The sequence below is a fragment of the Ammospiza nelsoni genome, chromosome 26 (genome assembly GCF_027579445.1).
Source record: "Ammospiza nelsoni isolate bAmmNel1 chromosome 26, bAmmNel1.pri, whole genome shotgun sequence".
Classification (NCBI taxonomy): domain Eukaryota; kingdom Metazoa; phylum Chordata; class Aves; order Passeriformes; family Passerellidae; genus Ammospiza; species Ammospiza nelsoni.
In genome coordinates, this window is record NC_080658.1 from 5258319 (window position 1) to 5271308 (window position 12990).

The 12990-nt window shown below is 52.0% G+C and overlaps 1 protein-coding gene across 1 annotated transcript in view; it reads right to left on the reverse strand.

Annotated features, from left to right (window-relative positions):
- SCN4A (sodium voltage-gated channel alpha subunit 4) overlaps positions 1-12612 on the reverse strand; it is a 42580-nt gene extending 29968 nt beyond the window's left edge. Inside the window, exons 1-9 of the mRNA XM_059489135.1 lie at positions 12349-12612; positions 10915-11033; positions 9550-9639; positions 7951-8079; positions 7781-7872; positions 5565-5891; positions 3848-3911; positions 2928-3069; positions 1977-2189 (exon numbers count right to left, since the gene is read on the reverse strand). Coding sequence (XP_059345118.1) covers positions 1977-2189; positions 2928-3069; positions 3848-3911; positions 5565-5891; positions 7781-7872; positions 7951-8079; positions 9550-9639; positions 10915-11033; positions 12349-12612 — 1440 coding nt within the window. The remainder of the gene's footprint in view (positions 1-1976; positions 2190-2927; positions 3070-3847; positions 3912-5564; positions 5892-7780; positions 7873-7950; positions 8080-9549; positions 9640-10914; positions 11034-12348) is intronic.
- Positions 12613-12990: the final 378 nt, after the last annotated feature.

Consider the following 12990-nt stretch of genomic DNA (forward strand, 5'->3'; position numbering starts at 1 on the left):
CTCCTCCTCCTCCTCCTCCTCCTCCTCCTCCTCCTCCTCCTCCTCCTCCTCCTCCTCCTCCGCTTCCTCCTCCTCCTTCTTCTCCTTCTCCTCCTCGTCCTCATCCTCTTCCTCCTCCTCTCCTTTTCCCTTTTCCCTACAAAATGTTACCATACAACAAAATAACAACCCCCAATACCAAACATATACAATACAACAAACACCATTTTATAACCACTAAAACTGCTGATCTCCCACTACACACCACCTCTAACCACTTCTATTTTCACAAATAAAAAAGTTTTACACAAAATTACACAAATTACAGTTTCCCCTTTCCCTTGCACCCCCTGCACTCAGCTCTCCACAGCTGAGTTGGGTCTGTTCAGGTTTGGTCAGGGAGAATAGTTCCTGAGGGCAAAAACTTGAGCAAACCTTGGTCCTTCAAGCAGGAAACTTTGCCCTTTGCAATGAGCTCTCATCCAAAGTGGCAAAGAAGCAAAATCCTCAAAGCTCTTGCTGAAATGTGACCTCCAGGATTTTTGCACTTGCGCTAAATGTTGTATTAACACATTTCCATTGCAGGCAAAAAAAAAAAAAAAGTATTTTTTTGTCCTTTTTTTTTTCTTTTCAACAGTGCTATTAAATTTGAAGTTTATTACACCCTCTCATAGCACTGAGGATGCCACAGTGGAGTGGGAAATTCTCTGTTCTCACAGCACATTGCTGAAATCCAGGACATTTTCCACCTTTAATAATGGGAGATTAAATATTAATATAAAAATTATAATTATAGTTTCTTGTAGGTGTTTTGCCCTCACTCTCAGCTTAATTCCCTCTGTTTTTTCCATTTCTCTGTGTGACTCTAAAGGAAGACATCCCTTAACAAAGCCTTTGGGCACTTCCCTGCTGGATTTGCTCAAGAAAGGGGACTCAGCACCAGCCTGACCCTCGGGCAGGGCTGGCTCAGACCCTTCCTGCAAACAGCAGCAGCCAGAGAGGAGCAGCCACTTCCCAGGGGATGCTGTAGCTCTGGACAGATAAGAGAAGAGAGATAAGAGGTCTGGAGAGAGTCAAACATTGGTCTGTGTCTCTCTACATGTGAGGGAGGTGGTGACCTGCCCAAAGAGATTGTCTGGGATGTCTCCTGTGGATGCTGCTGACACGGACCAAAAGGATGGTTAGAGCTGGAAAATGGCTGGGCTGCAGCACCAGAGGCTTTTGGCCGTGTTTTTATAGGAATGTTGCACTGAAAAACGTTGCCAAGGATGGCAAAGGGGTGAAGATAAAATCGTGGCACCACAGGGGGACATCTCCTGTCCAGGTTGTGCTTTGGCCAAGCAGGGCTGGAACAGATGATCCTGGAGGTCCCTTCCTACCTGGTGCTCATTGGATCCCAGGGTGGGAAAGGGACAGAAAGACCATCAGTTTCCAACCCTCCTGCAATGAGCATGGACACTTCCACCATTCCAGTTTCCTTGGCTGCCACAAGGACACCAGGAGCTCCCTGGTGAGGCTCAGGGTGTCTCCAGCCCTTGATTGTGCCCCCAAAGCCCAGGGTTTGCTGACACACTGAGCTGAGCTGCCCCATCTTCCCTGAGTGCTCCTTTGGGCCCTGGTGACACTGAGCTGGGCTCCTGCCGGCCTTTATGATGTGCTGCAGGAGATCCTCTGGAGCTTCTGAGGTCTTTTCTGTCCCTCACCTCCTCCTCCTCTCAAACATCCCTGTGCTGCTCCCCTCTGCGCCTCCCAGTGCACCCTGGGCTGGGATTTGGATGTGGAAATTTGATCTTTTCAGCCTTTTTTGTCCCCACCCATGATAGTATCTCAGTTTTCTGATTCAGATGTGATGCCCAAAACAGTTGATCCATTTTTTCTCTACTTCCTATGGACCAAAGGGAGTTTTTATTCAGATTTTACACCATGCTTGTTGCTGCCTCCATTTCCTCTCCCTATCCCCAAGACCCCTCATTTTGGCCTCCACTCTTCCAACTCACCAGCCTTTCCTGCTCCTCTTGCTGCTTCTTCAGCTGCTCCATGAGCTGCTGGAATTCCTCCTCCTTCTGCTGCTCCTCCAGCATGGTGGCATCATTCTGCTCGGCATAAGCCATGGCCACCACGGCCAGGATGAGGTTGATGAGGTAGAAGGAGCCCAGGAAGATGACCACCACGAAGAAGATCATGTAGGTTTTCCCTGCTGCCCGTAGTGTCTGTGGGGAGAGGTGGCAGGGATGTCACCGTGTCACTTTGGTGGCGCTCCCAAGAGAAGGTGCTGCTCCTCCTCATTGTGGTAGGAGGGAAGTATTTTGCTCCTGTCTTCTCCAAGGGTTGGTCATTGGCCAATGGACCTTCCTGCAGGCCCTGGCATTGGGATGGGATTGGTGGGAGGCAGGGAGAAGCTTTGGTTCACAAAGTTCCTGAGGGCTGGGAGTGATGGCGGTGGGGTCAACATTCCATCACTGACTCGCTTTGCTCAGCCCCCACCTTCTCAGGGCTCACTTTCAGGACAGCAGGGTCCTTTTATGACTCTGATCATCTGGGCAAACCTTCAGAGGACAGGGGGAGCCTCAGGTGTGGGATCCCTTTTACCTGGCCAGCCTCTGGGGCTGGGGTCAGCTGGGGTTCTGTGGTGTCTCCTTAGAGGACAACTCAAGGTGGGGACAAGTGAACCCTGTCCCTCAACTTGAGCCAGAGGTGCTCTGGACAATCTTATAAATCCCTGATTTCCCTGCTAGAGCTGGCAGCACCTTGGGAAATACACTGCACTGAAACACAGTGTCTTCCATGTTAGGGAAGCAGTAAATGGGACCATCTCCACTTCCACTGATCCTGGCTGGATCCACTAAACCTCAGAAGGACCCACAAGGTTCCAGTCAGTGACTTTTCACCTCAGGGGCAGCACAGAGACGAGAGGAAGGCTGGCACAGGGGAGGAGGGGCGGTGCCTACCAGCTGGAAGAGGTTCTCCCAGAAGTCCTGGGTCATGAGGCGGAAGAGGGCCAGGAAGGCCCAGCTGAAGGTGTCGTAGCTGGTGTAGCCATAGTTGGGGTTCCTGCCGGCCTTCATGCACTCGTAGCCCTCAGGGCACTTCCTGCCAGGGGGGCAGCAGGAGTGAGACCCTGGCATGGCCCAGAGCCAAACCCATCCCTGAGGGAGGGGATGCAGGGGGGACCCTCCCCTCAAACCCATCCTTGAGGCACGGGGTGCAGAGAGGGACCCTCCCTTCCAGGATGGGACAGGTGAAACACCTGGACTGGCAGCACCTGTGTGAAAGCTGATGCCCCCCAAAGCTGACACAGGCAGGGGGCTCAGACTGAGACCCCTCAAGCTGTAAGTATACATATTTGTTTAAAGTGGGAAAACACATTTTGCTTGGGATTGGGTTGTACACTGAGGTATTTAGGGTTTGGGGATTTCTTTGGGAAAGGTGTTTTGTTGGGGATTTCTTCCCTTCCCTTCCCTTCCCTTCCCTTCCCTTCCCTTCCCTTCCCTTCCCTTCCCTTCCCTTCCCTTCCCTTCCCTTCCCTTCCCTTCCCTTCCCTTCCCTTCCCTTCCCTTCCCTTCCCTTCCCTTCCCTTCCCTTCCCTTCCCTTCCCTTCCCTTCCCTTCCCTTCCCTTCCCTTCCCTTCCCTTCCCTTCCCTTCCCTTCCCTTCCCTTCCCTTCCCTTCCCTTCCCTTCCCTTCCCTCCCCTCCCCTTCCCTTCCCTTCCCCTTTTACCTGTCACACACACAAAAAAATTGATTACAGTGAATTAAGGCAAAAAATTAATGAAAATACCTTAATCTCATCCCATTACTTCTAATAGATATGTACTATTTCATTTTAAATAATATAAATTTGGGGTGCAGAGGGAGGGGGTCTCACCCACCCAGCGTCGCTGCTGTTCCCGCAGAGCAGGGCATCCAGGGCTCCCTCCAGGAAGTAGTAATTGGCTTTGCAGATGGGGAAAGAGCAAGGAATAAAAATAAATGGATGAATAAATAAATAAATAAGACAAATATTGATTTTCAAACTCTTGGGTGCAACTTGCTGTCAGGGAAATTCTTAAATCCCAGGGGAATTTGTTGACTCCCAGTGTCAGGCACGTGGTGGTTATCTACTCTCTGTTGACTTTGTTGCTTGTCTTGGCTCTGTCTCAGGGAGCTCCTGGGATTGTTTCATCAATCCAGCCAGGTCCCTCCCAAGCCTGGAAACCCCTCTGGATCTGGCCAGGGCCAGGACACCTGGAGAATGGAATGGGTTAACACGAGGTCCAAGGATCAAGGCTGGGCTGTTTTCCTGGCAAATTGGGGCATTGGCAGGAAGCACCAAGCATGGGGCATGGCAGGAGAACCAGGACAACCTGGGGAAATGCTCCTGCTCCATGGCTGCAGCTCCTCCTGCTGCTCCCATCGCTGGTGGGGACCCCAGGGGTCCTCACAGCTCCTCCTGAGGGATCCACAGGAGCTGCCAAGCAGGGACACCACAGTGACCTGCCCAGGGACACAGAGGCACCTGCAGACACCCACAGCTGGATGTGGCAGAGGGCAGCTGGATCCAGTCCTGGACATCACCCAGCACAGCCCTCCCAGCATTTTGGGCCTTTCTGGGTCCTCCCTGGCCCTGCCTGCCTTCTTGCCATGGGGCTTCTCTTTATCCTGTGGGGGCTCAGGGAGGAAATACCCTGTTTGTGCAATTCCAGGTTTTTGGGCTGGCCCCAGCAGCTACTCTGCTACACTCCTGGTCTTGGGAATTCCTCTTTGCTTAGAACTCATCATGGATGGAAGATCCAAGATCCTATGGATGGAACTTGTCCCCTACCAAAACCTGCCTGTGATGAATGCTGGAGCTGATTGTTGGGCCAAGCAGCTCAGCTGAGACCCAGCCCGGCCTTCTGAGCTCTGCTGAGTGTCCTGAATGAGGTGTGGAGCATCCCTGTGGGGCTCCCTGCAGCTCTACCAGACAGATTTGCTAGATTCTTACATTCTTGTGGAGTTTAAAAACACAAAACTGAAGAACAAGCAAAAACCCCACCACACTTCAGGGAAAATTTTCAAAGGGGTAAGGAAGGAGAAAGGTAGATCTTCCTGAGGAGCTGTGCTGGTTCTATCCCTCCATTTGTCTCTCCCTGCCTTCCTGTGGCTTTTGTGGTGTTGCATGAAGGGTTCATTGGGCACTGTGGAAGGATCCAGATAGTAAAAAGTGGATTCAAAATGTTATTCTTGCATCTTTTCCTCTGGTTTTTTGGAGTTTTTCCCCCGGTTTACCAGAGGAACAGGGAACCCAAAGTTCCACCTGCTTCTCAAAGGTTTGGTCTCCCTGCTGTAACCCCCTGATGGCACATTGGCCCTGACCAGCAAGTGACAGGTGGAGACTCTGGTCCATCACAACCTTCCTGTCGTGAAACCATCCTGGAAGAGCTCAGCTTGCCCAGGTGGACCTCACTGTCCTGTCCAGGGGGATTTGATCCTGTCTGTCCCTTTGTGAGGGTGCACAGCCTGGGCAGGAAGGTCCCTGTGAGCAAAACTTGCTGTGGCCAGGAGGAGCAAGAAACTGAGGAGCAAACCAGGGTGGATGTCAGGGGAGAAGGGGTGCAGGAGCTTTACCTTCATCGCTGATGTAGGCCTCAAAGTCAAAGGTGCTCCCGGTGAAGTTCCCGGTGAAGTTCCCAGTGAAATTCCCGGTGAAGTTCCCGGTGAAGTCATCCATGAAGTCGTAGAAGGTGGAGTTGGCTGAGGTGTCGTTGTCCAGCCCCAGGTCCTGCAGGAAGGTGCTGTTGGGGGGAGGCCAGCGCACGCACTTCTGCCGCAGGTTGCCCATGAAGAGCTGCAGGCCGATGAGGGCGAAGACGCTCAGGCAGAAAACCGTGAGGATCATCACGTCCGAGAGCTTCTTCACCGACTGGATCAGGGCCCCCACGATGGTCTTCAGCCCTGGGGAAGGCGCCACCACTGAGCTGACTGCTCTTGGTTAATTGTGGTGTCCCCAGAAGGTACTGGCTGTCACCCCTGAGTGACCCCCAGCTCTGTGCTCACATCACAGCCCAGCTCTGTGCCCACACACAGCTGTCACCCGTGGGTTGGTGCTGGTGACTTCCCCATCCCAGCCTTGGCATATCCAAACCAACACCTATCTGAGCCTGGCAGCCATCATTTCCTTTGCATTTTCTTTTTTTCCCCCTAAATCTGGCATTTTTTTGTACCAAGCCACTGGAGTGAAGCACTTCAGAGTGGGACGTGGAGAAGATCTTTGCTGGCCCAGCTGTTTGATGCTGTGCACCTCTCCCATCTCCAGAAAAGCCTCCCTGGCCTAAATGCTGTCCCTGGGTGTGACAGATGTCTTTTATGAAAAATCCTTTCCTTAGGATTTTTCCTCCTGAGAAGCTGGGAGGCCTCAGGAACAAAATGTAAACAATGGTTATCTGCTGCTGTGGAATGCAACAGGTGCATCTGGGATTGGTCTCATGTGGTTGTTTCTAATTAATGGCCAATCACAGTCAGCTGGCTCAGACTCTCTGTCTGAGACACAACCCTTTGTTATCATTCCTTCTTTTTCTATTCTTAGCTAGCCTTCTGATGAAATCCTTTCTTCTATTCTTTTAGTATAGTTTTAATATAATATATATCATAAAATATTAAATCAAGCCTTCTGAAACATGGAGTCAGATCCTCATCTCTTCCCTCATCCTCGGACCCCTGTGAACACCGTCACACCTGGGTGGTTGAGAGCCCTGCCAGGCCTCTCATCCTGATCCCTTCAAGCTGGCAAATCCCTGGTGTGCCCCAGTGAAGGTGACAAAGTGACATCTGCACCTGGATTAACTCATCTCTCCCTACACCATCACCAATCCCTCCCCAGGGAGGCTCATCCACAGATCCTCAATGGGGTTTTTCCATGGAGGATGGAGTTTCTGTCAGTCAAGGTCTACATGGGTGATGGACAATGCTGGGACATCCCAATGTTCATCTTTAGAGCTTTCTCACATGGAAAAATTCTCCAAGAAAATGACTTTTAGCCCTGACCTCCTGCCAGGTCATCGTTCCCCAAACTATTTAAGTAAAATCCTGTTCTCTACGGGCCTGACCAAGGTCAGATGTTCCAAACCAGCTTATTTTTTGCCACTGCTATTTCTGCAGAGCCCTTGGGGATGTCATTCCAGAAAGAAGCAGCAGTTTACATTTTGCTCAATGCAATTTTTAGCCTGTTTGATGAAGGAAAAAAACATTCAAATGTGAACCCTCACGATCTGGAGCCTGCAGGGACACCACAAGGATTTATTCACCACAAGGAATTTTCATTTTCAGTTCAATCTCACACTTCAGATTTCTGTGCTTGCACCAGGTGTTGAAACGGTATCAAATTTGGAAATGAGCAATCATAGGGATTTGATAAGGTGCTCCTCACACGAGTCTGGGTGTTTTGGGTGATGTTAAACCAATACCTGTTAAATATCTCAAGCCTCAGCACCAGACAGCTAACAATGGGCAGAAAACTGAGTCCATAGCTTCAAAAATGGAGAGATTTGGTTTATCAAACCCATAAATCCACTGGGAGCACAAATTCCCTTAATCCATCTCCAAGGAGCCCTAAAAACATCACACCTGCCTCTTCAGCAGCTGCCAAACAACCTGATGAGTGCAGCTGATTTCAAGATGTAAAATCAGCAGGACCTGGCCCAAAAGCTGAATTTACGTGGAAAATTTATGGAATACCTAATTTTCTTTGTTTTCCCTTGGAGCTGGCCAAATAAGCAGGAATTTCTGGGAATGGTGGGAACACCTGAGCTCAGAGGAAGGCACGGAGGGGAGGCCCCAAGTCCCACCTGGTATCACCGTGATGGTTTTCAAGGCACGGAGGACACGGAAGGTCCTGAGAGCAGAGATGTTCCCCAGGTCCACGAACTCGGTGATGTAGCTGTGGGACAGGAGAGGGAGGAGCTGCAGGGGCTCTGCCCAGAGCACTCCTTGTTCCTCCCCATCCCACAGGACTCACGCCATGGAGATGACCATGAAGTCTAGCCAGTTCCACGGGTCACGCAGGAATGTGAAGTCATCGATGCAGAAGCCTCTGGACAGGATCTTGATGAGAGACTCGAAGGTGTAGATCCCAGTGAAGGCGTATCTGAAACAGGACTGGTCACCCGGGACACACTTGCCCAGGTCCAAGGTTTGCCCACCCCTGCCAGGGGGAATGTCTTGAGGAGCTGACTCTGGGGGCTGATGTGTTTTTGGGGTGCTTCAGCACTGGGAGAGGTTTTCTCCTCTGTTGTGTTGTGATTTCAGGGTTTACCCCAGAACCTCGAGTCCCTCCCCTGATAATTCCCTCCCAGGTGTGTCAGTCACCTCTCCTTTCCCCTCCCAGCACTGTCTGTCACTCCTGGCATTCCAGAATGGCATCGAGTGATTGGCAGATTCAAAGGATGCCCTCTATCCCTGGGGGCATTGGGCCATCCGGGTGTCCTTTGTCCCTTTGTCCCTCCCCTCCTGTCCCTGCTTGGTGGCTCCCTGCCCCTTCCCTGCCCTCTCCCCGTGGTTAAAGGAGCAGCAACCACGGGCTCAGGGAGTTCTGTTGGAGCTGGTGCTGCATTCAGAGGCGTGTGGGCCAGAATAAAGCTCTGCATCCAAACCCTCCATCAGAACCGACTCCTTTCCTTCACCATCGCCTTAAAGCTTCTCCAGCAGAGGGAAACCTGAGGAGCAGCCCCTGTTATGGGGGGAAGCTCCATCCCAGCACCACCAGAGCTCCTGCAGGCCTGGCCTTGTCCCCACGGGCCCAGCTGCAGCACCCAGCCAGCCCAAAGTGTCTGTGGGGTGAAACACCACACACCCAGCCAGCCCAAAGTGTCTGTGGGGTGAAACACCACACACCCAGCCAGCCAAAAGTGTCTGTGGGGTGAAACACCACACACCCAGCCAGCCAAAAGTGTCTGTGAGTGAAACACCACACACCCAGCCAGCCAAAAGTGTCTGTGAGTGAAACACCACACACCCAGCCAGCCAAAAGGGTCTGTGGGGTGAAAACACAGTTGCTGCTATTTGGTTCAGCAGCAGGGCCAGACAAGCCAAGGCACATCCCGTCCGGCTATATTGGTAAATATTCCAATACTCCTCACCTTGTAAGGTGGGTTGGGACATCTTGAGGTACCAATCTCTCTGTTGACCATTCTGTATCACCTCTGTTCCTGATGATGTCCCACCACCCCCAATGCTCCCTGCTGAGGCCTGACTGTGCAGAACCACAGCAGAAAATGCTGGATTTCCCCTCTCCCCTGTGTTGTCCATGGACAGGTAGATCAGCTAAGCCTCTCCAGACAGACAGTGCTAACCTAGCCCAGCCCAACCTGCTCTTCAGGGCTCTCCAGACATGGGGATCCCACCAGAATTTGAGCAGCTCTGAAACATTCTCACTCTTCAATGCCCTATGGAGAATGTGGACATCCCTTCTGAGGGCCACCAGCACCTCCCAGTGACACCTCCCCTGTGCTGAAGGGTGCCTGGATCCCCATCCCCTCTCTCAGCCTTGGTCTTGTCCCCCCTGGGGGACATTGCCAGGCTGGGCTGTCCCCATGGCCAGGGGAGGTCTAGGACTCACTCCACGTTCTTGGACCACGGCGGGGGGTTGCTCATCGTCATAAACACGCAGTTGGTTAAAATGGTGATCATGATGAACATGCTGAATAATTTAAAACCTGGTCAAGGACAAATGCTATGGATGGTGCCTGGATCCCCTCTCCCCATGGTCAGGAAGCCAAGAGTCCCTGTTCCTCTTGTCCTGGCTGCCACTTTGGTCCCTCACCCTGTTCTGCTTCTACTGTTGCTCTCCTGCCTCAGTCCTGTGCTCACACTTCCCTCTTTTCCTCTTTGCTTCCGTGTATGGTCCCAGCCCCTTTCCTTCCTTTCTGCTCCCCTTCCCAGCTCTGTAGTGCTGGCCCTTCCTCCCTTTCTGTCCCCTCTGCTCCTTTCTCTCCATCATCTTTGGATCCAGCCTTCCCTTCCCTTCCCTTCCCTTCCCTTCCCTTCCCTTCCCTTCCCTTCCCTTCCCTTCCCTTCCCTTCCCTTCCCTTCCCTTCCCTTCCCTTCCCTTCCCTTCCCTTCCCTTCCCTTCCCTTCCCTTCCCTTCCCTTCCCTTCCCTTCCCTTCCCTTCCCTTCCCTTCCCTTCCCTTCCCTTCCCTTCCCTTCCCTTCCCTTCCCTTCCCTTCCCTTCCCTTCCCTTCCCTTCCCTTCCCTTCCCTTCCCTTCCCTTCCCTTCCCTTCCCTTCCCTTCCCTTCCCTTCCCTTCCCTTCCCTTCCCTTCCCTTCCCTTCCCTTCCCTTCCCTTCCCTTCCCTTCCCTTCCCTTCCCTTCCCTTCCCTTCCCTTCCCTTCCCTTCCCTGTCTCTCCAGATTTCAAAAACCTTCATCTCTTTCTAGAAAGCTCTAACTCTTAGGCTTAGCCCTCTCTGCCTGTTTTCCTTCTCCCTTAAGGCCATGAACCCCCACTTCCTCCAGAGCTCTGCTGGGATCACTTCCAACCACCCTGCAATGCTCTTGGGCTCCTTTCCTGCCTTTCCCCCTCTGTCCTGGTTCCTCTGCTTCCCTCTCCCAAAGCCTCCTTGGAGCTCCCCTGCTCACCCCCTTCCCAGTGGGACCAGATCTGACCCATGAACATTTCCCTTCCTTTCCAAGTCTCCCCAGACCTCAAAACCCTTCATCCTCTCCCTAGGAAGCTTCACCCCTTGGGCTTCTTCCCTTCTCCATCCAAACTGATTCCTCCCTTCTCCAACCAGAGCAAGGTTTTGGTGCCTCCAAGGTGCCCATCAAGGACCTGCTCCTTGGGGTAAAGCTCTGGGCAGCAGGTCCTGCCTGTGCTGGGGGCCCAGGAGGTTTCCACACCACTCCACCATAAACCCCTTCACTTGCCCCTCTCCTGGGGCTGTTTGGGCTCTGAACACCAGGGTTTGACCAAGACCAAGGATATGAATGGATGAGGACTTTGATGGCTCCTCTGCGGATGGGGTTGAAGGGCCCCAGCATGTAGAGAGCAGGGGTGGCCGAGAAGCGAAAGATGGACTTGCCCTTGTTGAGGACTATGAACGTCTGTGGAGAAAAGAGGGAAGGGGGCGTTAGTCCTTCTACACCCCCCAAACACCACAGACCAAGGGCTGCCCTTGCAGGGATGATTTTTCTGTGTGTTTGGAGTTCCAAAGGCTCAGGGATGCTCTCTGCCTTGGGAGAGAGGCAACCACAGCAGTCTGGGGTGGTGGATTGTGGAACAGCACACAGGGAATATTTCTCTGTCTGCTCTGGGGTGCCCTGACCCCCAGGGGAGCACTGACTTTGACCCTCATTCATGGAGAGAGTTTCCTAGACTCCAGAATAAACTAGAATCCACAAAAGTGTGAAATAGGTTATAGAGAGTAGTGTAGGTGTAACACTTGGTGAGAAATTGAGGTTTTGGGATTTTTAGTGTGTTGTGAATGGAAGCAAGATGGAAAGCACAGGGTGTCATCCTGGGTTTCTTCTTCATGCTTCTTCTTCTTGGGTTTGGGTGGCATTTTGTAATTGGGCAGAAAAGTCTGCATTGGGATCAGTTCTTGGGTTAAAAGAGAAAATAATCTAGGTGTCAGTTCTTAATTGGATAGTTTAGCCTTATAAGATCTTGTACCAAGAGATTGTTGGCCATTTTGTGCCTTGCTGCAGAACTCATGGTTGTGAGACTGTTTTACTGATAAGAAATTATAAACATCTGAGTCCAAACATGAACTACCATCTCAAGTGCCTTCAATCCAGACCCAGAGAAACCGATAGTGGATCACCAGAATGGGCTCAGGTAAGCACAGGACGTCCCTGCTTGGGTCTTTTTCTTGGGACTTAGCCCTAAGGCCAAGCCTATGAGACAGAGTAGAAATTCTCCAGAGTAGAAATTCATTTTGATTTAGGTGAAATGTACATCTTTGAGTCTGTGGTTAGAAAACATAGCTATGTAGCCTGACTCAAAAGCCTAAGCTCAAAGAAACTAATTCAATGAAAGACAGAGATAAAGGAGTAGAGACAAAGAGTGATAAAAAGAGACAAAAAGGCTGCTGTGAAAGCAGGTCAACCTGGAATTGTTGACCTGGAATTCTTTCTGATAAAGAAGAACTAGCTGCAAATATCACGCAAAATTTGTAAAAATGAATATGTATGAACCTATGGTGAAATTCTATGCATATGGATTTGAGAAGAAGGTAAAAAGGGATCTGAAGTTCCCAGAAGTACACATGTCTTTTAAGGAGAGTAATCTCCGCATGCGTCCAGCGCTTGTAATAATAAACATAATAATAAACATACTGGCTTTACAACTTTTACAGAGTTGTGGAGTTTTTAGCTATCTCCACAAAACACCTACCACGGTCAAAGCTCCATCCCTCACCTTCTTGTCCTTGTAGAAAGGGTCCAGGTCCTCCAGCGGGGTCCCGATGAGCTCCGCGGGTGGGTCGCCATAGATGAGGGGCAAGTTCTTGCCGGCTTCCAGGTCACTGCTGGGCTTGATCTCCTCCTCCTCGGGCATCTCCACCTGCTGCCTCTTTATGCGGAGCGCCTCGGCCTCGGCCATGCGCTGCTCGATGGCGGCCAGCGAGGCGGGCGTGAAGGGGCGCAGGTTCTCGGGGCCCGGGATGTGCGGCAGGCCGGCCATGCTCGCATTCTGCTCCCGGGCCCGCCGCGCCCGGCCTGCGGGGACAAGGGGCTGCTGCACCACCTGGGGATGTCTCAGGAGGGGGGTTTGGGGGGCATCTTGGGGGGGGTTTAGGAACATCACCTGGAGATATCTCAGGGGGGCTTGAGGGCCTCTCAGGGGGGTTTGGGGGCATCTCGGGGGGGTTTAGGGTTTGGGAACACCAGCTGGGGGCATCTCGGAGGTGTTTGGGGTTTTAGGAACACCACCTGGGGACATCTTGGGGGGGTTTGGAGGCATCTCGGGGGTGTTTGGGGTTTTAGGAACACCAGCTGGGGACATCTCTGGGGTATTTGGGGTTTTAGGAACACCAGCTGGGGACATCTCTGGGGTGTTTGG